Consider the following 23,296-nt stretch of genomic DNA (forward strand, 5'->3'; position numbering starts at 1 on the left):
GAATGATATTAGTAATTTTGTGCTACTTTGCCCCAGTACTGGGATAGTCCAGTCTCTAGTAACTAAAAATACAGCATGATGCTTTCACTAGTTTTTCCTTAAGGATAAGAAATTGTACTGTCTATTTTTTACACACACTCCAAAAAAAAAATATGGATGATGATGGAAAAGCTGCTGACTGAGGCAGTGGCTAAGTAAAAAAAAAAAAAAAATGCTCTCAGAACACTGACAAAAATTTTTATCACAGAAAATGGATGACACTAATGCATATATTTTCAAAAATTTATTTTCATTTGTTTCAGTTTGATAAACAAGTAAATTATGATTCATTAGTACTTTATATTTGTTCTTAAAAAGTCAGTGTGCGGTGTGTTAATTTAGATTTGTTAAAATAAAGCTAAAACTTAGTAAAAACACATTTTAACATATACCTTAGGCTAATCTAACTTTAATGAAAAAAATATTTAACAACATTTCATAAAACTCTTACAGAATTAAATTAGACACCCTTCTCCAAGAACTACATTTAACTACAGTTTTAAGATATCATGTCTCACACATAAATAAAAGTACAAAAAAAAATGCATGTAGATGATTCTACTCTCAAATGATTGAACAACTACTTAACTTGGACTTTCAAATAAAAAGCCCTGTGATTAAATTATTTATAGGCAGTTTTCAGATGAGCTTTTCCTAAATATCCACCATACCTAGTTTCCTTACAATTCAACCACCACCAAACACTGGGGAGAAGGAGTGAATCCTAGGGTGGGGTGGGTAGGAATTAGCAAGATACATACCATTTCAATCACTTAACCATTCTTTTTTAAAGTTTTTAAATGTTCAAAGATTTGTTTGAAAAAAAATAATTTTAACCTTGGCACAGTTTGGTAGTCACTGTCCAATCAGGTTCCTCATTATAATGGGCAAAATTCCAGACTAAATTTCCTAGCCTCGCTTCCAAGTTATATATAACACATAACCAAGTTCTAGCTGAAGGAATGTGAGCAGAAGAGAAGTAATTAATCAGGATCCACCATGTTTTTTCCTCTGGAATGGCTAAGAGAAGATAACCTGGGGAAAGCAAAATAGTATAGGCACAAAATAAAGGAGCCTGGATTTCTGAATCATTTCTTGAAGAAGAGATGACTCATAAGGAATACCTGCATTAGATTGTTCTACTGAGAAATTAGCTTTAAATGTGCTTTGCCAATGAATTTCAGGCCTATTTGATATTACAGTTCATAAACAATACAAAAGTATTTAGTAGCCTAGCATATCAGAAATACTTTTGTAATACTGATATGTATTTATTATTTTATTTTAAAATGTTTTTATTTATGGTTTTCACCATCCAAAGATACATTTGTCTAAAAGCTCATTGATCATATAGTTAAGATGAGGAATGAAACTCACAATATAGTAATTTTTTTCTCTTTTTGGGGGGAAGGGTTTTACTAAAGTGCTTTACCACTGAGCTCTTTTTCTTTTCTTTTTTTTTTTTATTTGTTTTATTTTATTTTTCCCCCAATGGACCTTTATTTTATTTATATGTGGTGCTGAAAATCGAACCCAGTGCCTCACACATGCTAGGCAAGCACTCTACCACTGAGCCATGGCCCCAGACCCATTTGTTTTAATTAGTTATTTATGACAGTAGAATGAACTTTGATACATCATGTATAATGGAGTATAATTTCTCATTCTTCTGGTTGTACATGATATTCACTTTTCATTTCTGAGGCAAAATCTCACTAAGTTGCTGAGGCTGGCCGGAAACTTTCAATTCTCCTACCTCAGCCTCCCAAGAAGCTGGATTTATAGGCCGGTACCACCATGCCCAGCAACAGTATAGTAATAGTTTCTAAAGACAGATACTTAAAACACTCTACAACACCCAGATTCAGTATTGTGTATACTTCAAGAAATACTTCAAATATTTTTTCAAAAGGATTTACTCAATATTAAGATTTTCAGTTTTTCTGTAAAGCTCATTAGCAATCTAGTTGCAGTTCATCTCATAATGAATATGCCAAAACAATTTTTGCTTTCAAATATAATTTAGTTCACTTAATATACCCAAAGATATGTTAGTTGTTATGCCTGATTTTTTTTCAAATTTGAGAAATAATATATACAAGTAATCTGAACATACTCAAAATCACGACTTACCTTTCATTCAAATACTATGAAATATATTTTGAATTTGCTCCTACACAGACCAAAAAAGCTACTAAAAAATATTTTGGAAGAGAATTTTATAGCTTGAACACACTTGAACAATTTCATGTACATGGTAGTTTACTGAATATTCTAGTAAACTGTAAATTTAGCAATGTAACAAAAATAGCCCCATTTTAAACAACTATAACATCATTGTCTTTAATGTAATGATATAGGGAAGTCAGAGAATACACATCTGATTTATATATTATCAGCAATCACCACTATATAATATCCCAATAAAATATAAAAACCTCCCAGGTACTAATAATACTAAATATATTGACACTAATTGTCATTGGATTTGAACCATAAACCTAAAGACACAATTTCAAATGCCTTAACCCTGTACCAAAATCCCCAAAGATAAAAATATCTAAAATCTACCATCTGGAAAGATCAAAACCCTTTAAAAAAAAAGAAAAAGAAAAAAAGGACTGATGATGTAGCTCAATGGCAGAGTGCTTGCCTAGCACATGTGAAGCCCTGGGTTCAATGCCCAATAATGGAGAAAAAAAATCCGAAAATAAAATTCCTCATAGTCCCCACCCCCCCGCCCCGCAGCACTGGGGATCAAACCGTGGCCCACACACACACTAGTGCTCTACCACTGACTACCACTGAGCTATATTCTCGGCCCTGCAAAAAAAAAAAAAAAAAAAAGTTAAGTTCTTTGTCAAGGCTGGGGTTGTGGCTCAGTGGTAGAGTGTGAGGCACTGGGTTCAATTCTTAGCACGGGGGCTGGGGATGTGGCTCAAGCGGTAGCGCGCTCGCCTGGCATGCGTGCGGCCCAGGTTCGATCCTCAGCACCACATACAAACAAAGATGTTGTGTCCGCCGAGAACTAAAAAATAAATATTTAAAAAAAAAAAAAAATTCTTAGCACGGCATATAAATGCATAAAATAAAGGTTCATTGACAACTAAAAAAAAATTTTTTTTTTTTAAGTTCTTTTTCTTTAGGGGTTGGGGGAGGACTTTACTGGGGACTGACCCCAGGGGCACATTATTTCTAAGCTACATTCCCAACCTTTTTTATGGAAAGCAGTGATTTGGATCATGGTCTCTGATTGCCTTGTGGCTGCATTGCTCTGGGAACTTCCGGAGCAAAGGTGCAGATCTAGATGGCCCAGTTGCTTTGGTTATTACCAGCCCAAGGAGGTTCGGTGCAAAGGCGCATACTTGTATGGGTCGGGACCTTGAGCTCAGGCACCAACTCTCCAAGATAGAAAATTCTGGGAATAACAAGATAATCTCGATGTCTCACAAGTTTCACTGTGATCTTCAAAGACTTGTCTGCTTTGCTGAAACTTTCTTACAAATAATATTTTGATGACAAAAAATTATATAATAAACGTGCTGAGCTAGCTCTGGGTCATTCATCCCCCATCAAGGGATGATGAACCACTTTGCCTCAGCTTTTTCTCTATGTGTGTCTATCTCTCTTTTCTTCATCCTCATCATCCCTTGCCGGTTTTCTGAATTAATAGCCATGTTGGTCATGGCAGTTTTTTATTTTTTGAGACAGGGTCTCACTAGGTTGCTGGGGGTCTCACTAAATTGTTGAGGCTGCCCAGCAATTTTCAATCCTCCTACCTCAGCCTCCCAATTCATTGCACCTAGCAAAAAATTCTTTAAAAGATATATGTTTACATTTTTAAACGGTGATTTATTTGAAAAACATGAAAATACAACAGAATATTTAACAGGCCACTTTACACAATAAAATAGGCAATAAAATTTTTATTTCTGCAAGTATAAATATTCTTTATGCTTATGCTTTAGCTCATCCTTCTGCAGAATTTCTCAAACATAGTTATCTATCACTTTCAGTACTGGGACTATTAGAACTATTTGTATAGTGGCAGGGCATGCAACTATACCACTGATCAACCCAACTTACTATAGGCATTTGCTGCCCTTCAATCACTACTTCCCTATTTCTTATTTTTAGATCTTGACTATCACTCTGGCATCACCCATAATTCTTAATGATTCCAACATCCATGCTGATAAGCCTTCCAATATACTCAGATTTTTTTTAACCTCAGCTTCTCATTTCTATGGTTATATTTTGAACTTAATTTACTGATAATTTAAATTCCATTATAATCTCAACTTCCAGCAAATGCCAGCATCCTACCTTCTATCTACTACTATCTTTTCGGCACATTCCCTCTAGACCCCAATAATCTTTCAACATCAGTAAGACCCTTCAATTTAACAACACTACCACCTTGTTCACTATCACTGGTTATTCTTTCTCCTCCTAAATCACTTCAAAATTTCATGGTCAATTATTATAATAATTGATCCACTGCATTCACCTTCAACTCCCTTATCCCTACACAACTCCCCTGGCTCTCAACCAAATATTGCTTAAATTCAAATCTCTACCTATACCCTTGGCAGGTGAATGGGGCTAAAGAAAAACTAATAAGTATGACTATTCTCACTCAAAAGTTATGATCTATAATGTAAGGAGTTTCTTAACGCTGCCTGGCAATTCCAGAGTCCATTAAAAAATCTTATTCACCTATTTTAGTTTTGCCAAAATAATACAGGCCATAAAACTGGCAAGCTGAAACTACACCAAGTGATCTCAATAATCAGTAGGAAAAATTACAATTGTTCTGTGACTTTTTTTTTCCTTTTTTTTTTAATTGGTTGTTCAAAACATTACAAAGCTCATGACATATCATCTTTCATACTGTTCTGTGACTTTTAAAATATTTTTTGTTAAAATATTAAACTCTGTTATGGTTAAATAATGTACAAGGGGGCTGGGGATGTGGCTCAAGTGGTAGCGCGCTCGCCTGGCATGCGTGCGGCCCGGGTTCGATCCTCAGCACCACATACAAACAAGGATGTGTCCGCCAAGAACTAAAAAATAAATATTAAAAAAAAAAAAAAATTCAAAAAAAAATAATGTACAAGGAAATTAAAAATAATGAAATTAATGTTTATTTATTACACTAATTTTAAATAATACCAACATCAATATTAGTGTTTAAAAAGATCGTGTTTTCTGCGGGGCTGGGGATGTGGCTCAAGTGACAGCGCGCTCGCTTGGCATGTGTGAGGCACTGGGTTTGATTCTCAGCACCACATAAAAACAAAATAAAGATATTGTGTTCACCTAAAACTAAAAAATAAATATTAAAAAAAAAGATTTAGTATTTTCTTGGTAAACTATATATTTTAGATATCAGAAATGAAAGCTACAAATTCCTTGTAAAGCCTGATATTTAAAGTTAAAAAAAATTCCAAAGCAACAAAACACTATTTATAATGTGCTTCAAATTCTGTCCATATAAAATTCTCTTAATTTAAAAAAGGGGGGGGATCAAGTATAAAATTTTCCCATATACTTCCAAAACTTCTAAAAGAGCCCATTTTTCCTGGTCACCACATCAACTATAAAAATGGACAATGACATTTTCTCTCTAAAATTACTGACAATATAATCCCCATTTCTAGAAAAAGCTTTTGTTCACTAATGAATAAGCCCTCATTGAGATGCACAATCATAGGATACACTGTGGTTCCCCTGAAAAGGCCAAACAGCATATTCTTTCACAAAGAATGAGTCATGGGTGCAGAATATTCAGCCTCTTTAAAACAAAGATCAACTTTAGATCCATTGCCTTTCTTCCAGTTCCTTTGCATGCAAACCTCTTCCTTTTGTTACAGGAAACACAAATATAAATAATACATATATTGTGATACCTATCATCTCAAAGAGGAAATAACTCATTAACTCTTAATCATCCATTTCATGGGGGGCGGGTATTTACAATAGATTCTGTTCCTGGAACCATGTATAAAACACCCACTTCTTGCATCCTCACTACTCCAAGCAAGGTACCCCTCCCTCCATGTGACAGGCAGGTTAACAACTTGACTACAAGGTCCAAGGCCTTGACTATGAGATGACTGTAATAGTCAAAAGTAGGACTGGGGATATAGCTCAGTTGGTAGAGTGCTTGTCTCACATTCACAAGGCCCTGGGTTCAATCCCCAGCACTACAAAAAAAAAAAAAAAAGTCAAAAATGGTTGTAATCTCTCCAATAACATGTTATAAAACAACAAATCCAATCAAACATCCAACTTTTATTATATTATCTGAGTTTAAAGTAGAATGATTCCATAGATAGATAATGCATAAAACTGTTAATATCATATCTGAAGAATATCATGGGTTACAGTCTGCCTGAAACTGCTATTTATTCCCAAAGTTGCCAAAAATAACAAGAATGAAAATTTTTTTTTTTTTTAAGCAGAGATGAAGTGTCTAGGGGAGAGAAGAACTTGAAGTGTTTATCTCTCTTCAAATCCAGTGGACAGGAGTCCTTTTCTTCCCATACTGTCAAACCCCCAGTTTCAGATTCTGCTTTGGGAGGGCAGGAGAGCATGAAAAAAGGAACACAGTGTGCCTAGAAGAAACTGAAGATAAATAGTTTTCTTTTCCACAAATACTCATACACTGATCTTCCAGGAAATAATGATGGGGAACAGGGCCATACACTCCCCATCCAGTTTTTAGAAAGGGTTAGTCTGGCATTCAAGAGGATTGTGGGAGCCAGATCAAAAAGAATATTATTTTATTATTCTGATTAATTACAAATAGAATTACTAGAATCTGAAGTACTAAAGGACAGAATCTTTGCCCTATTCACAGTAGCAAAAGAGTCTTGTCCTGATTACTCATTTAAATAATTAATTAACAAATATATCAGCCAAAGCCAGGTGCAGCAGTGCACACCTACAATCCCAGTGACTTGGGAGGTTAAGGCAGGAAGATTGCAGGTTCAAGACCATCCTGGGCAACCTAGTGAAAAAACATATAAAAGGGCTGGGAATGTAGTTTAGTGTATAATGCTCTGGGTTCAATCAAAGGGAGGGAGAGATGGAGGCAGAATGCTTGCCTAGCATGCACAAGGCCCTGGGTTCAACCCTCAGCACTGCAAGAAGAAAAAAAAAAAAAATCAGTCATTAAACCTGTTATGTTTATATGGTAAAAAGATCTGTGATGCTAACGGAAGTGGTGGAACCTTTAGAAGCTAGAATCTAGTGGAAGGAGATCAGGTCACTAGGGTCATGCCATTGAAGGAGTTCCTGGGATTCCAGCCCCTTCCTGTCACTCTCAATTTGCTTCACAGCCACCATGAGGTAAACAGGTCTTTTTTTAAAAAAAAAAGAGAGAGAGATAAAACTTCCCAATATTTATTTTTTAGTTTTCAGCAGACACAACATCCTTGTCTGTATGTGGTGCTGAGGATCAAACCCGGCCGCGCATGCCAGGCGAGCGCGCTTCTGCTTGAGCCACATCCCCAGCCCCAAAAAGGTCTTCTTTACCATTTGCTCCGGCCACAATGTACTGTGCTTCCATAGGCCTAAAGCAACAGAACCAACAGGCCATGGACTCAAACCACGAGCCAAAATAAACTTTTTCTTTTTATAAGTTGATTATCTCAGGCATTTTGTCACAGCAGTAGAAAGTTAACACAAAATCTGTAAAACTTATAACTGAAACATGTAATACACTGATTATTTCTACTTGTTCAATTTGGGAATAAATAAATGTACACCTATCCATTGCAGTAAATTGGTGGCACCACAACAAAGAAGATGCCAGTTTCTTTTCTTTTTTGAAATTCCCAAGCAGTGGCAGATAAAAGGAAATGTTGTTGCAGCCAGAGTAATAGTTCCTGTCATTGCAGATTCTTTTCTCAGGCAGTCAAAAGCCTACCCGCTTATCTTCCAGATTCAAATCAAATGCCAACACCTCAGAAAGCCTAAATCTCCTTGAGGCTTCCAGGGTGTATATGACCCTAGTGTTTTAATGACATTTTTTGTTATAGCATTTATCACATTCTGACTCTCTATTACTATTTGCCCTCGAGGTATTTTTTTAAAACTCTTTTAATTTTTCCTGTACATTCATAAACCAATGAATTCTTATTGAATTTAATTTTCAGCCAACAACTGGCTTCATGCTTATTTTCAAAGGTCATCCATTAGCCAAATATTTGTAAAATGCTGGCTTAAATAACCTCCTTTTACCCTTCATTGTATCATGAAAAACTAAAAATTATCTACGAGTTTAAGGAAGTTTGTGTAAGGAAGTGTGTTCTTAATCCTTACAGATTGACTATTAGAGGGGTCATATTCAAAACTAAGGCCTGAATGCATACAGATATCTTAATGGTACATCAATGTTATAACTGCATTTATTTACCAAACAATAAAAGGAAAAACTATCATATAACAAACCCCGGGGATATAAAATATATGACACAGAACACGCACCCTTGAAGAGCTTACAGTCTGAGGTATCAGACTTGTAAACAAGTATTAGATACAAGTATTAACTTGCTTAGTGATAAGATCTCTCTGCAATCATCCACAAGTTATTAAATGCTGATTGAATTAATGCTTCCAACCAACAGCTGGTTTTTCTCCATGCATGTTCTGTAAGGTCAATCACATGACCAAAGACACATAAAGTACTAGATTCAAACATAAGGAGGACACACCAATATATATCATCAGTAAAGAAGGGATACCCGGAACTGTGAAGTCAGAAAAGGCTTTGAACAGATTATACCTGAGCTACACTGTAAATGATAAGTATATGACTTTGGGGGAGAAAGAATCCATATGCAACTAAAATAAAATGAGCATTCTTCGGCTCGTTTGCTTCTACAAGCTTGTCTTAATTTTCCAAAAAATCTCGTTAGAGTTTGGGCACCAGAGCTAGACCTTCTGTTATAGTTATGAGGTATCCCCCAGAAACTCATCTGTGAGACAATGAAAGAAGATTCAGATATGAAGTAGTAAGATTATGAGGGCTGTGACCTAGTCAGTTACACTGATATGGATTAACCGGGTGGTAACTACAGACAGGTGGGTTGTGGTTGGAAGAAGTGGGTCACTGGGGACATGCCTTCGGTTTTATATTTTGTTCCTGGTGAGTAGGGCTCTCTCTGCTTCCTAGTTTCCATGTCCTAAGCAGCTTTCCTCTGCCATGCCCTCCCACCAGGATGTTCTTTCTGCCTCACCTTGGGCCCAGAGTCATCCAACCATACACTAAACCTCTGAAACTGTGAGCCACGATTAATTTACCTCCTCTAAATTGTTCTTGCCAGATATTTTAGTGACAGCAAAAGAAAAGCTAATTAAAATCTTATTAATTCTTAGATTAACTCTTTGATTTATCTACTAATTCTTAGATTTACCCATCCTTTTGCCTGTTTTCAAAGGTCATCTTCTCACACCTGTAATCCTATCCGCTCAGGAGGCTGAGACAGGAGGACCACAAGTTCAAGGCAGCCTCAGCAAAAGAAAGGTGCTAAACAACTCAGTGAGACCCTGTCTCTAAATAAAAGTACAAAATAGGGATGGTGATGTGGTTGAGTGCTCCTAGTTCAATAACCGGTACCAAAAAAAAAAAAAAAACCCACCTCAAAGGTCATCTTCTCTTGAACAAAACAATATTTGATGGGTTAATATTAAAAACATTACAATCTCGGGCTGGGGTTGTGGCTGAGCAGTAGAGTGCTTGCCTAGAACGTGCGAGGCCCTGAGATCCTCAGCATCACATAAAAATAAATAAATATATATATAGATAAAAGTATTGTGTCCAACTACAACTAAAAAATAAATATTTTTTTAAAGAGAGAGAGAGAGAGAGAGAGAGAGAGAGAGAGAGAGAATTTTTTTAATTTTTTTTTTTTTTTTTTTTAGTTTTCGGCGGACACAACATCTTTGTTTGTATGTGGTGCTGAGGATCGAACCCGGGCCACACGCATGCCAGGCGAGCGCGCTACGGCTTGAGCCACATCCCCAGCCCCAAAAAAATAAATATTAAAAAAAATATAGTCTGGTTTTTATTAACCAAGACCTAGAAACAACCTACATGTCCAACAGGTAAATATATAAACAGATTATGGTATCTATACAACAGAATAATACTCACCAATGAAAACAAATGAACTACTAATATACATGACATTAATGAATCTCAAAATAATTATGCTAAGAAGCCAGACTTTTTATGATTACACAATGTAAAACTACATTTACATACAATTAAAAAACAATACAAACTATCATTACCTGATTTAAAACAGAAGGTAAAAGAGGGTAGGCAGGAAAAAAAGGATTACACTAAGAAGAAAGGTCTTGGGGATAATGAATATGTTCACCATATTGATTAAGGTAATAGTTTCACAGATTTATACATATGCCAATAGTTACTAAATTTTTACTTTATATATGAGTAGTTTGTTTGATGTCAATTTTTCCTCTGTAAAACTGTTTAAAAGTAGTACAATTAGGGGCTGGAGTTGTAATTCAAGGGTACAGTGCTTGCCTTGCACGTGTGAGGCCTGGGTTTGATCCTCAGCTCCACATAAAAAAGCAAAGATATTGTGCCTATCTACAACTAAAAAAAAAATTTTTTTTAAGTAGTAGACTTAGAAATGTTGACAATCAAATTCGGTGTGTGAACCTAGTTTAAGTTTTGAATTTTTAAAAATTATGAAATATTTTTGTGGAGCAATTGAAGAAACACCTACAAACAATATATTAAGATACTATTGCCAAGTGCAGTGGGGCATGCCTGTAATCTCAGCAACTCAGGAGGCTGAGGCAAGAGGATCACAAGTTCAAACCAGCATCAGCAACTTAGTGAGGCCCTAAGCAACTTAGTGAGACGCTGTCTCAAAATAAAAAATTGTTAAAAAGGGCTGGGGAATGTGACTCAGTAGTTAAGTGCCCCTGGGTTTAATCCCCAGTACCAAAAAAAAAAAAAAAAAAAAAGATCATTAATGGGCCAGTGGCACACACCTGTAATTCCAGCAACTTCAAGTTTCAAGCCAGCCTGGGCAACTCTGCAAGACCCTATCTCAAAATAAGGAATGTAGCTAAGTGGTAGAACACTGAACACTGAATTTTTATATTTCTTTCAAATACTATCACTGTGCTTAAATAAGTTTAGTATTTAAGATAAATGCTAGGTTAAGCATGTAAATTAAATAATATAGTAGCAAGAATAACTACACTTATATACACTGTGAGAGTTCTGAAGTCATAGGTTCTTATAATCATCTCATTAAACACATTCAGTTTCGAAATAATTGTCAAACAGAGCACTCCATGCCTCAACCTTCCCAATTCTCCCATAGTTTGTCATAACTCAAAAGGTATAAGCAGATTTTCAAGCTCCAGAATGCACCTAGATATGACAAGGAGACTATTTTTTAAAGAATTTCATGTTATAAATTACATGCTTAATCTGATAATATTAGATATGAACTATGCTAGCTATTATCAATACTTTCCAATTCAATCCTTTCTTCAATCTATTCCTATTTCCCTTTGTCCCTCCTTCCCACAAAAAGAGTTGGAAGCCTCAGTACGTATGAAAAAACTCATTATGTCAACAACTCAAAAGCACAATACAGAGGTGGGCATGGTATTGCACACCTAGAAGCCAGCTATTTGGGAGACTGAGGCAAGAGGCCAGCCTGGGGAACTCAGTTAAAAAAAATAAAAGTACTTCTCTCAAAGTAAAAAACAAGAGAGAGCTGGCGATAAACCTCAGTTGGAGAGTGCCACTGGGTTTGCCACAGTACAGGGGGAGGGAAAGAGGCACAATATGAAATATAATTGATTTTTTTTTAAGATTTTAGAAGAAGCAGGGCATGATGGCACACACCTGTAATCCCAGTGACTCAGGAGGCTGAGCCAGAAGGATCAAAAGTTTGAGGCCAGCCTCAGTAACTTAGCAAGGACCTAAGCAACTTAGCAAGACCCTGTCTCAAAATTAAAAATAAATGTGGTTTAGGAATATAGCTTAGTGATTAAGAACCCATGGGTTCAATCCCAGGTACCAAAAAAAAAAAAAAATTGAAGCAATATCCTGAAATTTCCACAAATGAGGACATTTCTACAAGATTAAGGTCTCCATGTTGAAATGGTAAAATAACAAAATTAAATTAAGTACAGAAATTAGGGGTCTTTCCACTGAAGCACAAGATAAAGGAGAAACAAGTATAGCTATAAATAATACACATGTTAAAAATTAAGAGTGTCCTACTATCGTGAGGCAAATTTAAGCTCCCTGGGCTTTCCTATACCAAACACAACAAAATAAATAATAAATGTGAAACAAATCAGAATAAACCCAAATATTCGGCAGCTTTATGTATTTACCTTTGCCTCTTAGGTAGTAAACAAAAGGATGCAAGGGTGCATGCACTAACTAAACAACTAATGACTTCAAGCTATCACAGTTCTATGACCTTAAAAGTGGTCCAAGTTAAGATTATTATTATTATTATAGTTTATGGAACAGTGTTTTTCTGTTTCTTCAAAATAAACCATGCTCAGAGACAGAGGATTAAGTGGTATTCTTACCTTGTCATAACTGTTCGCACTTCTATGTCCTAGAGAGTTCTTTTTATAACCTCAATACAGAATAGAACAAGTGTGAATTTTAAGCTGGTAACTATACATAGTTATCACCATCACATCTAACTCGGTATCAAAGCATCTGGAACATGTTATTAAATATTTTTGCTAAAAACTGTCTCTGTGTTCTGGTACAGCTTCAGAAGCATTCCCTAAGGCTCTCCAGAATAGCAATATCATTTTCACTGAGGTTTTATACATTTATATGTACAGCTGCAAAAACAGTATTAAGAGGAGAGCAGTCAAATCCTCATCAGAATCCCTACCCAAGGTTGGTACATTTCCCCTACCACGTGTTTCTGAGAGTAACACATACAGGGATACAAAATCCATTTAGGCATATACAATGATGTAAACAATCAAATAGTACTTCCATCATGAAAATAAATTACTGTCCTTTATATAAATTATATGAAAATAATAATATATGTTAAAGGACAGCCTCTTTCTTTTAATTAGGTATAAAACAAAAACACCCATTACTAAACATATTTAGGAGAGAATTTGGCCTAAAGCAGCACAAGATGCAAATGTAGGATTTGAGGGAGACTTACAAATTTCAGTAAAGCCCCAGAAATCCCTGGAATAAAGGACAATGAGACTTCACATTTTTTTTCCCATGGGTGAAACAAAAGAGCATGAAAGAGCATGAAGTCCAATCAAGTGACCTAAGTCTTCAAAGTATTCTTTTCCTCACCTATCAAGAAGGAATAATATGCATGTCTATATTTTGTAAAGATATGGTGAGGATGAAGTTAAATAATACAAGTAAAGAACTTTATATCATACTAGGTACATATTAAGCAAACAACTCTCTTACTGCTAGTTTTAAAACCTTTAATATTCTAACACAGAGAGGCTAAAGGGTCAATTAAAAGTAAAGTGAGCTCTTCACCCCTAGAATAGGGGTACATAAAAACAACGTGCAAATAAGTGCTACTACCTGTTTTTGTTTAGCATGCAAGCTAGGATGGTATTTACAATTATAAACAGTAGAAAAAAATCAAAAGAATATTTTGCATCTTATAGAAATTGTATAACAATCAAATTTAAAATGTCCATAAAATTTTTATTAGAAAATAGCCATACTCATTTTACATGTTCCTTTGGCTGTTTTTACACTATAATGGCAGGTCACTGCAACAGAATTCACATGGTCCTCAAAGCCAAAAATATTACTATTTATAGGCTATCTATATTATAGAGTAAGTTTGCTAATATTGGTCTACAATCAATTACTTCTGAAAAATTATCTGCAAATCTTGATGCATATCTATAATTCCTGCTACTCAGGAGGCTGAGGCAGGAGGATCACAAGTTTAAGGCCAGCCTAAGCAGCATACGAAGACCACACGTCTCAAAAAAAGAAAGAAAAAACAATTATCATTATTACTTTTCTGTAAACATCGTAATTTCAAAACTATTCAAAGAAATTCCTTCCTGTGCTTTCACCATCATATCACTACATTTCATTTACCAGGTAAGTGGCAAACAAAATCACTTTAAACATTCCTACTTGTTATGACCTAAATATGAGATGCCCTACCACCAACCAAGCTACTGTGTTAATGTAGGAATTCAGAAGTGATATGAATGGATTATAAGAGCTGTTACCTGATCAGTCCATTCTACTTTAACTAGGCTGACTGGGAGGTAATTATAAGCAGGTGGGGTGTGGCAGGAAGACCTGAGTGGCCCCTTTCCCCTTGATCCACTGCCTAAGGCCCATAGCAACGGAGTCGGTAATCTGTGGCCTAAGACCTCTAAAACCATGAGCCCCAAATAAACTTTCCCTCCTCTAAGTTAATTCTTGCCAAGTATTTTGGTCACAGCAACAAAAAGCTGACTTTAGTAGTTTAACACTACTTTTAAGTATTAATACCACTAATGATATTTAATACTGAAAAGAACATGAAAAGGCCTTCTTACTGAACTTATAATATATCTTATGCTATAAATACATAATGAACATATATTTACCTGAATGAGTATAAAAATAAGAACCAAAATTAATAATAAAGTTAAATAGCAAGAAGAAAAGAAAACTAATTTGTATCCAATGTCACTGATCCTCCAAGCTAACCCATCAACCTTGGGGAAAAAGAAATGTTAACATAAATTAAGATATTTGAAAATTACTGTAGCATGAAAAATGGGGAAAATGTAATTACAAGAAAGAAATGAAAGTGAAGAAAAAACAATGTGTTTGAACTCTATACAAGTAGATAATAAGGAGGAAAACTAGAGAGAGAAGGCACAGTAATAAAAATCATAAGAGGCAGAACAAACAGAAGTACTAAAAAGTACTAAAGGGAAATGTAAAACAAAGTAAAAGTATAATTATAGCACAATGGGAAGGAAAAAATAATCTGTCAAATTACTCTTCCTCTTAGACCTTTCCCTAAAAGGTCTTAATTTTGGAAAAAAAGCATTCCAGGGATAGTATTTCAAGATTTCACTAAGCATTTATGAATAATCCACTGCACAGATAAATGGTATTTGGAATTTAAAGGAGCAAAAGAAATACAAACAATATTGGAGAAACTTACATACCCTGATAGTAGAGGTAAATTTACAAAAAGATTAAAATTAAGAAAATTACCAAGCAAGGCACATACCATGTGGATGAAAATTCTGTTAACAGAAAGAAAGAAAATCCACAGAATACATATTCCTACTAATGCAAGAGGATTGTAGTTTGGAGGTTGAAGAGATACGCAGAGTTTGAAATACCAGGAGGTAAAGCTGGAAGAGGACTCGAATATGGATGAGTGAAAATGCAGGCAAGCAGTGTTAATGAATTTATGGGTTAGTAAGTTGTTATGCTGTTTTCAATAGTAATTCAGCATCAGCAATAACAAGCAGTTGAACAGACGGTAGTATAGAAACTGTCAGAACTGATGGAGCAAAAAAAATTAAAATGGTTGAGATTTACCAGTATTTTACTAGGAGTGAGAATGCAATTATTGATAATATATTCATGTCTGCAGGGGAAAAAAAGCCAGAAGGAAGCTACCAAGTTAGAAAAACAGGCGAAAACTGAGAGATGAGCCTAATAACAATAATAAATAAATAAACAGTATTATTTTATTTATATGAGACACTTATATTCTTAGAGGAATATACATACGTGTGGGGATTATTTTGGTTTGTTTTTGGTTTTGGTTTTTTTGGTACCCAGGATTGAACTCAAGGGTACTTAACCACTGAGCAACATCCCCAGCCCCTTTTTATTTTGAGACACAGTCTCCCTAAATTGCTTAGGGCTCACTACTAAGTTACTGAGGCTGGCTTTGAATTTGCCATCCTGCCTCAGCCTCCCTGTGTCACTGGGATTACCAGCATGTGCCACTGTACCTGGCATGTTTTCTATTCTTAAAATACAGAAAAAGAATTCTCCAAATAAATTATCATTATATAAAGACCACAGAAGAGGACAAAATCCATGATTAACCTGGAGTCTTACCAAATGTTATGGTTTGGATGTGAGGTGTCACCAAAAGTTCATATATAAGACAATGAAAGAAAGTTAAGAGAAAAAATGACAGGGGTTATGAGAGCCTTAACCCAATCCAATCAGTGAATTAATCACCTATGGGATTAAGCTGTGACTGAAGGCAAGTGTGGTATGGCTGGAGGAGGTGGGGTGTGGGGGCATGGCTTTAGGGTGTACATTTGTAGCTGGTGAGTGGAGTTTCTCTCTGCTTTCTGATGGTCATGTGAGCTGCTTCCCTCGGCCACACTCTTCAGCAATGATGCCCTGCCTAATCTTGAACCCAAAAAAATGGAGCCAGCCACTTATGGACTGAGACCTCTGAAACCATGAGCCTCTAAAGAAACCTTTCCTCCTCCTCTACAGTTTTTCTGGTCAGGTCTTTCAGTCACAGCAGGGGGGGGTGGGGGGTGGGGGGGGGAGAACATCAAACTGAGATCAAGTCATTATTTCAATATTCCAGAAAGACTCAAAGGATTTAGAAATCACAAAAATACCTAAAATGTTCCATAAATATTATACACACATGATAACTTATAAAAGAAGATAATGATGTTGTACCCTCAGTAGGCCATAAAAACACAGGTGTAGGCATTAGCCTGGCTGATATCAGAATATAGCATTCCCGATTCAACTGGATCTGACTGACAGTTCACACAGAACTGGTTTTAAGCAGAAGTGATATGGATTGACAAGAAAACTGACCCACTATATAGATGCATTATTCATTTAATTGAGACTTTGTAAAACTGTTTTCTAGCCTGATAAATGTTTTAGGAAAGAAAATAGCTCAGGCTTCATTTGTCTTCACATAGTTTTAACTATTCTTATGCCTTTTTGCAAAAAGTTACTACTGAAAAAATTTAAGTACTTACTAATATCATCTTCATGATAAATGACAGAGTGAAATGGGAGAACTCGGTCTTTAATATATCTCTCTGCTGGCTCAACATAAAATGTTCCACCACGAGTCTGGATGAATCCTTCAAATCTTCCATCAATAACAGACCCATGGCTAAAACTTCCTTCTTCACCTATTAATAAAAACAACAAATTCCTCAAATTTTAATTTGCAAATTAAGAGTAAATTCATTATCCTTTAAAAATCAATTCTTACACATTTTTTTCAAAAATCCTGAGTACAAATTTACTGGGGAAATTAATTTCCACATAAAAATATCAAGTTGAATTTGAGATATGAACAACAACTAGCATTTAGCTGAAACATATAATCACTAACAATGAAAAATAGAACATCAGTCTTTTTATTGGTTCTTTTTAGTTATACATGACAAGTGAATTTTTTTGGACACAATTATAGATGCAGGACTATAATTTGTTCTAATTCAATCCCAAGTATGTCTCCTTCCTCTTCATTACTCCTACCACCATTCCCTTCCCTCCACTCCACTGATCTTTCTGCTATTATAGTTTTTTTTTTCCATTTGTATCTTGTGGATGGACATAAATATATAACTGTGGTATATTCATACATGTACATAGGAATATTAGGTCAGATTCATTCCATTGTCTTTCTTTATCCCATCTCTCCCCCACTTCCCTTCATTCCCCCTCTTTGTCTACTCCACTGATCTAACTTCTATTCCTTTTTTATTCTTCCTACCTTATTTTGGATTGCTTCCACATATAAGAAATAATATATGACCTTTGACTTTGCGGATTGGCTTATTTCACTTAGCATGAGAGCCTTCAGTTTCATTCATTTACCAGAAAATGCCACAGTCATTCTTCTTTATGGCTGAGTAATACTCCATTGTTTATATATACCACATTTTCTTTATCCATTCTTCTATTGAAGGGAATCTAGGTTGGCTCTATTGTTTAGCTATTGAGAATTGTGCGCTATAAACGTTGATGTGGTGGCATCACTATGGTATGCTGATTTTAAATGCTCTGAAATATATACTGTGATATGGGGTAGCTGGGTCAAATCCATTCCTAGTTTTTTCAGGAATCTCCCAACTGCTTTCCAGAGTGGTTGCACCAATTTGCAGTCCCACCAACAATGTATGAGTGTACCCTTTTCCTCACATCCTCACCAATATTTACTGTTACCTATATTCTTGATAATTGTCATTCTTAGATGAAATCTCAGTGTTAGTTTTAATTTGCATTTCTCTAATTGCTAGAGATGTTGACATTTTTTTTTTTTCATTTTTGTTGACCATTTGTATTTCTTCTGTGAAGTGCCTGTTCAGTTCCTCTATTTATTGACTGGGTTATTTGTTTATTCTCCCATTCTACAGGCTTTCTCTTCACACTCCTGTTTCCTTTGCTGTGAAGAAGCTTTTAATTTGATGCTATCCCATTTACTGATGCTTTTATTTTACTTCTTGCACTTGAGGAATCTTGCTAAGGAAATCAGTTCCTGAGCTGATATGTTGAAGACTTGGGCCTACATTTTCTTCTAGCTGGGGTAGGGTTTCTGGTCTAATACCTAGGCCTTGATCCACTTTGAGTTGACTTTTGTGCAGGGTGAGAGATAGAGGTTAAATTTCATTCTAGTACATATGGAATTTCCAGTTTTCCCAGCACAATTTATTAAAAAGGCTATCTTTAATCCAATGTATGTTTTTTGCACCTTTGTCTAGATAACTATATTTATGTGGGTTTGTCTTTGTGTCTTACATTCTATTCTATTGGTCTTCATGCCTGTTTTGGTGCCAGTACCATGCTGTTTCTGTTGCTATAGCTCTGTAGTATAATTTGAGGTGTGGTATTGTGATGCTTCACATTTCTTGCTAATGTTAAGGACTGCTTTGGCTATTCTGGGTTTCTCATTTTTCCAAATGAATTTCATGACTGCTTTTTCTATTTCTGTGAAGAACATCACTGGAATTTTATTCGGAACTGCATTGAATCTGTAGAGTGTGTTTGGTAGTATGAACATTTTAACAACATTAATTCTGCTTACAAAGAACATGGGTAGTCTTTCTAATCTTCTAAGGTTTTTTCAATTTCTTTCTTTAGTGTTCTATAGTTTTCATTATAGAAATCCTTCACCTCTTGTGATAAACTGATTCCCAAGTTTGTTTAGGTGGTTTTTTGGTTTGTTTGTTTGTTTTCCCTTTTCATTTTGAAGCTATTCTGAATGGGATAGTTTTCCTAATTTCTTTTCAGCAGATTCACCATTGTAGTGTAGGAGTGCAATTCATTTATGGGTGTTGATGTCATATCCTGCTACTTTGTTGAATTCATCTATGAGCTCTAAAAGACTTCTGATAGAGTTTTTTGGATTATCGCATTGGCAAACAGATATAATTTGAGATCTTCTTTTACTATTCATAACCTTTAATTTCCTTCTCTTGCCTAATTGATCTGGCTAGAGTTTCAAGGACTATGTTGAATAGGAGTGGTAAAAGTGGGCATTCTTGTCTTGTTTTTGTTTTTAGAGGAAATGCTTTCAGTTTTTCTCCATTCAGAATAATGCTAGCCTTGGGTTTGTCATATATAGCCTTTACAATGTTGAGGTAAGTTCCTTCTATCCCTAGTTTTTCTAATGTTTTAAACAAGAATGGATGCTGTACTTTGTCAAATGCTTTTTCTGCATCTACTGAGATAATCATGTTATTTTTTTGTCTTTAAGTCTATTTAAAACATCACAGGCTTTTTTCCCACTTTTTTTTATTTGTTCCTTTAGATACACGACAGTAGAATTTATTTTGATATGTTATACATACATGGAGTATAACTTATTCTAATTAGGATTTCGTTCTTGTGGTTGTACATGATGTTGAGTTTCGCAGATCATATATTTATATATGAGCATAGGAAAGTTATGTTCGATTCATTCTACTGCCTTTTCTATTCCCATCCTTTCTCCCTTCCATTCATTCCCTATTATGTCTAATCCAATGAATTTCTATTCTCCCCTCCCCACCATACACACTTTAATGTTGTTAGCATCCATATATTGGAGAGAAAATTCAGCCTTTTGTTTGGGGACTGGCTTATTTTACTTAGCATGATAGTCTCCAGTTAACATCCATTTTCTGGTAAATGCCATAATTCCATGCTTCTTTATGACTCAATAATATTCCATTGTGTACATATACCACTTTTTCTTTACCCATTCATCTGTTGAAGGTCACCTAAGTTGGTTCCATAGCTTAGCTATTATGAAATGAGTTGCTATAAACACTGACGTAGCTGTGTCACTGTAGAGTGCTGACTTTAAGTCCTTAGGGTATATACCAAGGAGTAGGATAACAGGGTCAAATGGTATAGAACATCAATCTTTATGGCAATCATTCCTAGCATCTAGCCCAGTACCTGGCATCCACATAATAAATCATCTAACAAGTAACTGTTAAACTAATTGTTAAACTAACTTAAACTTAGAAGCAAGGAGACCCACTAGTAAAGTATACACCTTCAGAATAAATATACTCTAAGAATCTTTTGAAAATTTTGCTTTAAATATTGTAAGGAAAAAAAAAAGCTCCTTTCCCACCAGACATACTAAACGTAAGTCTTTTGACTTCCTTGACACCTTGAGGTTTTTATAAAAACATTTTAAAATGGAAACACGTTAAGTATTTCAAAAGCAATTTGAACAAAGGTATATCAACAATCCCTTTTAAGATACTGGACAAAGATTTATAATACTTTTCCATCAATTATAGTTTTATAGTGAAAGAAAATACTGGAAGGAGGGCTGGGGCTGTAGCTCAGTAGCAGAGAACTTGCCTAGCATGTGTGAGGCACTGGGTTGATCCTCAGCACCACATAAATAAATAAATAAAATAAAGGCATGCTGTCCAACTACAAATATAAAAAAAATAAAATACTGGAAGGATACTTTGAGATTTTAATAAAGTCAAAAATCTGAGCACCAAAATCAAATGATATAAAGGGGTGAGAAATAGAGAAAGAGGCTTTTACTTAATTTTTTCCATGCTGGGGATGGTACCCAGGGCCTCAAGCATGCTATACCAGTACTTTACCACTGAGCAACACTCCCCAGTCCCCCTATTCTTTTTGGTTTTGTTATTGTTTAGAGTTAACTTCTGGCTATGTTGCCCAGATTGGCCTCAAACTCCTGGGCTCACTTTCCTTTGGGCTCAAGGTATCCTCTTATCTCAGCCTTCCCAGTAACTGGGATTACAAATGCACACCTTCTACCCTTAAGGAAGTTTTAAAAGTCATATTTACTGAAGCCAGGTGTGGTAGTATAAGTCCTTAAACACAGCTACTCAAGAGGCTGAAGAAGGAGGATCAAAATTCCTTGAGACCAGGAGTTGAAAGCAAGACTGGGCAACAAAGCAAAACTTAAAAAAAAAAGTCTAACTCTCATTAAACAGGCTTCCTTGGGCCCTATCCCCAGTATCACAAAAAGAAAAGAATCAAAGAAAAAAACAGGCTTTCCCCATAATTTCTTTTTAGTTTTGTTTTATCCCATGCTGGGGATTAAACCCAAGGCCTCACACATGCTAAACACATGCTCTACCATTAAAGCTATATCTCCAGCCCCAGGCTTTCCATACTTTCTTGCTAGGGATAATTAGTTGACTTTGAATTAATTATACACTGAAATATAATTAGTTGACTTTGAATTAATTATATACTGATAGTAAGAGCCCAAGACACATATTTTAAATTATATCATTTTTATCTACAAATTCACTTATACACTTTTACTTTTCTTGAACATCACACAGCAAAAAAGGGCAGAGACTATTAAGTTATTTGCTCACCAAGATAAATGATCAAGAAAGTAACAGTACACTAGATTGATATAAAAACACTTCCCTTTGGTTACAAAATTATAAGAGCACAAAAAACATTTAAAAACTAGCATTAGTCTATAAATAAGAAAGTTTACGTATAGAAACGCCTCATTTACTTGGCATAATAAAAAATCTAAAACAGTTCTATAAGGATTTATGTTCTCATAATTTATGATTGAGTGAAAATCTAATATATAGAAATAAATTTCAATTTCTCTTAAAAACTGGGGATCATCTTGAATATTTATTAACGTACAGTTACAACACAATGACATTTTGCCCTCCTCCAGTACCCTAGAAGACTCCGACTGTTTTTAAAGTTATTTTATGACTTTTATAATTGTTCTGTTCTTCCCACACTATTTGTCATATGTAATTTTTAAGGTTAAGTGTGCCACTCATGCCTCCAAACAATATTTTTTGTTGTTGTTGTTTGTTTGGTTTGGTTTTTGGTTCTGGGGATTTAACCCAGCCAGGGGCAGTTTACTACTGAGTTATATCCCTTTATTTATTTATTTACTTACTTACTTACTTATTTTATTTTGAGACAGAGTCTTGCTTAACTGCTGAGATTGGCCTTGCTAAACTGCTGAGGTTGGCCTCAACCTTGAAATCCTCCTGCCTCAGCCTCCCAAGTCACTAGGATTACAGGCATGTACCACTGCACCCTGGCTCCTAACAACTTTTTAAACTGATGTCATGAGAGAAATTTGTTAGAACTGAAGAAAATCAAACAGAATCTCATGAAGGAAGGACCTGGAAAGATTTTCAAATGAATGGCTTCATCACATTATTTTTAGCTAATATAATCTTTGCTCTGTTTTTTTTTTTTCCCTGTGTTCTCACAAAACACAATTAAGTTATTGTTAATTTCTTCCTTTGAAGATCAGAAAATCAAAAGTCATCAAAAATTTTGTTTTAAAATACTAACAGTTTGTAAGTAATTAAATGTCAAAATTTTACACATTTCAAAAAAATTTATACCTTTCAGAAGCTAGTTATCTCATAATTCACATAAACATACATGTAAAGACAAGTCCAAAGATCACTTCATTTTTCAAAAAACACCTACCCTTCACAACTCACTCATTCTCATCAGAATTTTTTTTTTTAAAACAGGATAAAGAACTCATAAAATTTACTACAGGTCTAAGGTATTAGCATATATTATGCTCAAAGAGGATCAAGGTAGATCACTCTTATTTAGGGATTATTTTTATAGGGGCTTGGTTTGGACTTCTAGGGCAAAGGCAAGTGGCTCATTGTGTGGAAGGCTGGGAAGAAGAATGTGCAAAACTAGCAGGATTGTCTTGCGATACAGAAGAAATCTCCTAAGTAAGAATCACCTGTG

The 23,296-nt window shown here is 35.2% G+C and overlaps 1 protein-coding gene across 2 annotated transcripts in view; it reads right to left on the reverse strand.

Moving 5' to 3' along the window:
- The window catches only part of Adam10 (ADAM metallopeptidase domain 10), a 156,926-nt gene that overhangs the window by 67,862 nt on the left and 65,768 nt on the right, over positions 1-23,296 (reverse strand). For both annotated transcript variants that reach the window (XM_046461065.2, XM_046461064.2), the window contains exon 4: positions 17,071-17,229. In XM_046461065.2, coding sequence (XP_046317021.1) covers positions 17,071-17,229 — 159 coding nt within the window. The remainder of the gene's footprint in view (positions 1-17,070; positions 17,230-23,296) is intronic.

The sequence above is a fragment of the Marmota monax genome, unplaced genomic scaffold, assembly GCF_021218885.2.
Source record: "Marmota monax isolate L192 unplaced genomic scaffold, Marmota_monax_Labrador192_F-V1.1 WCK01_AAM20220418_F8-fsc00001, whole genome shotgun sequence".
NCBI lineage: Eukaryota > Metazoa > Chordata > Mammalia > Rodentia > Sciuridae > Marmota > Marmota monax.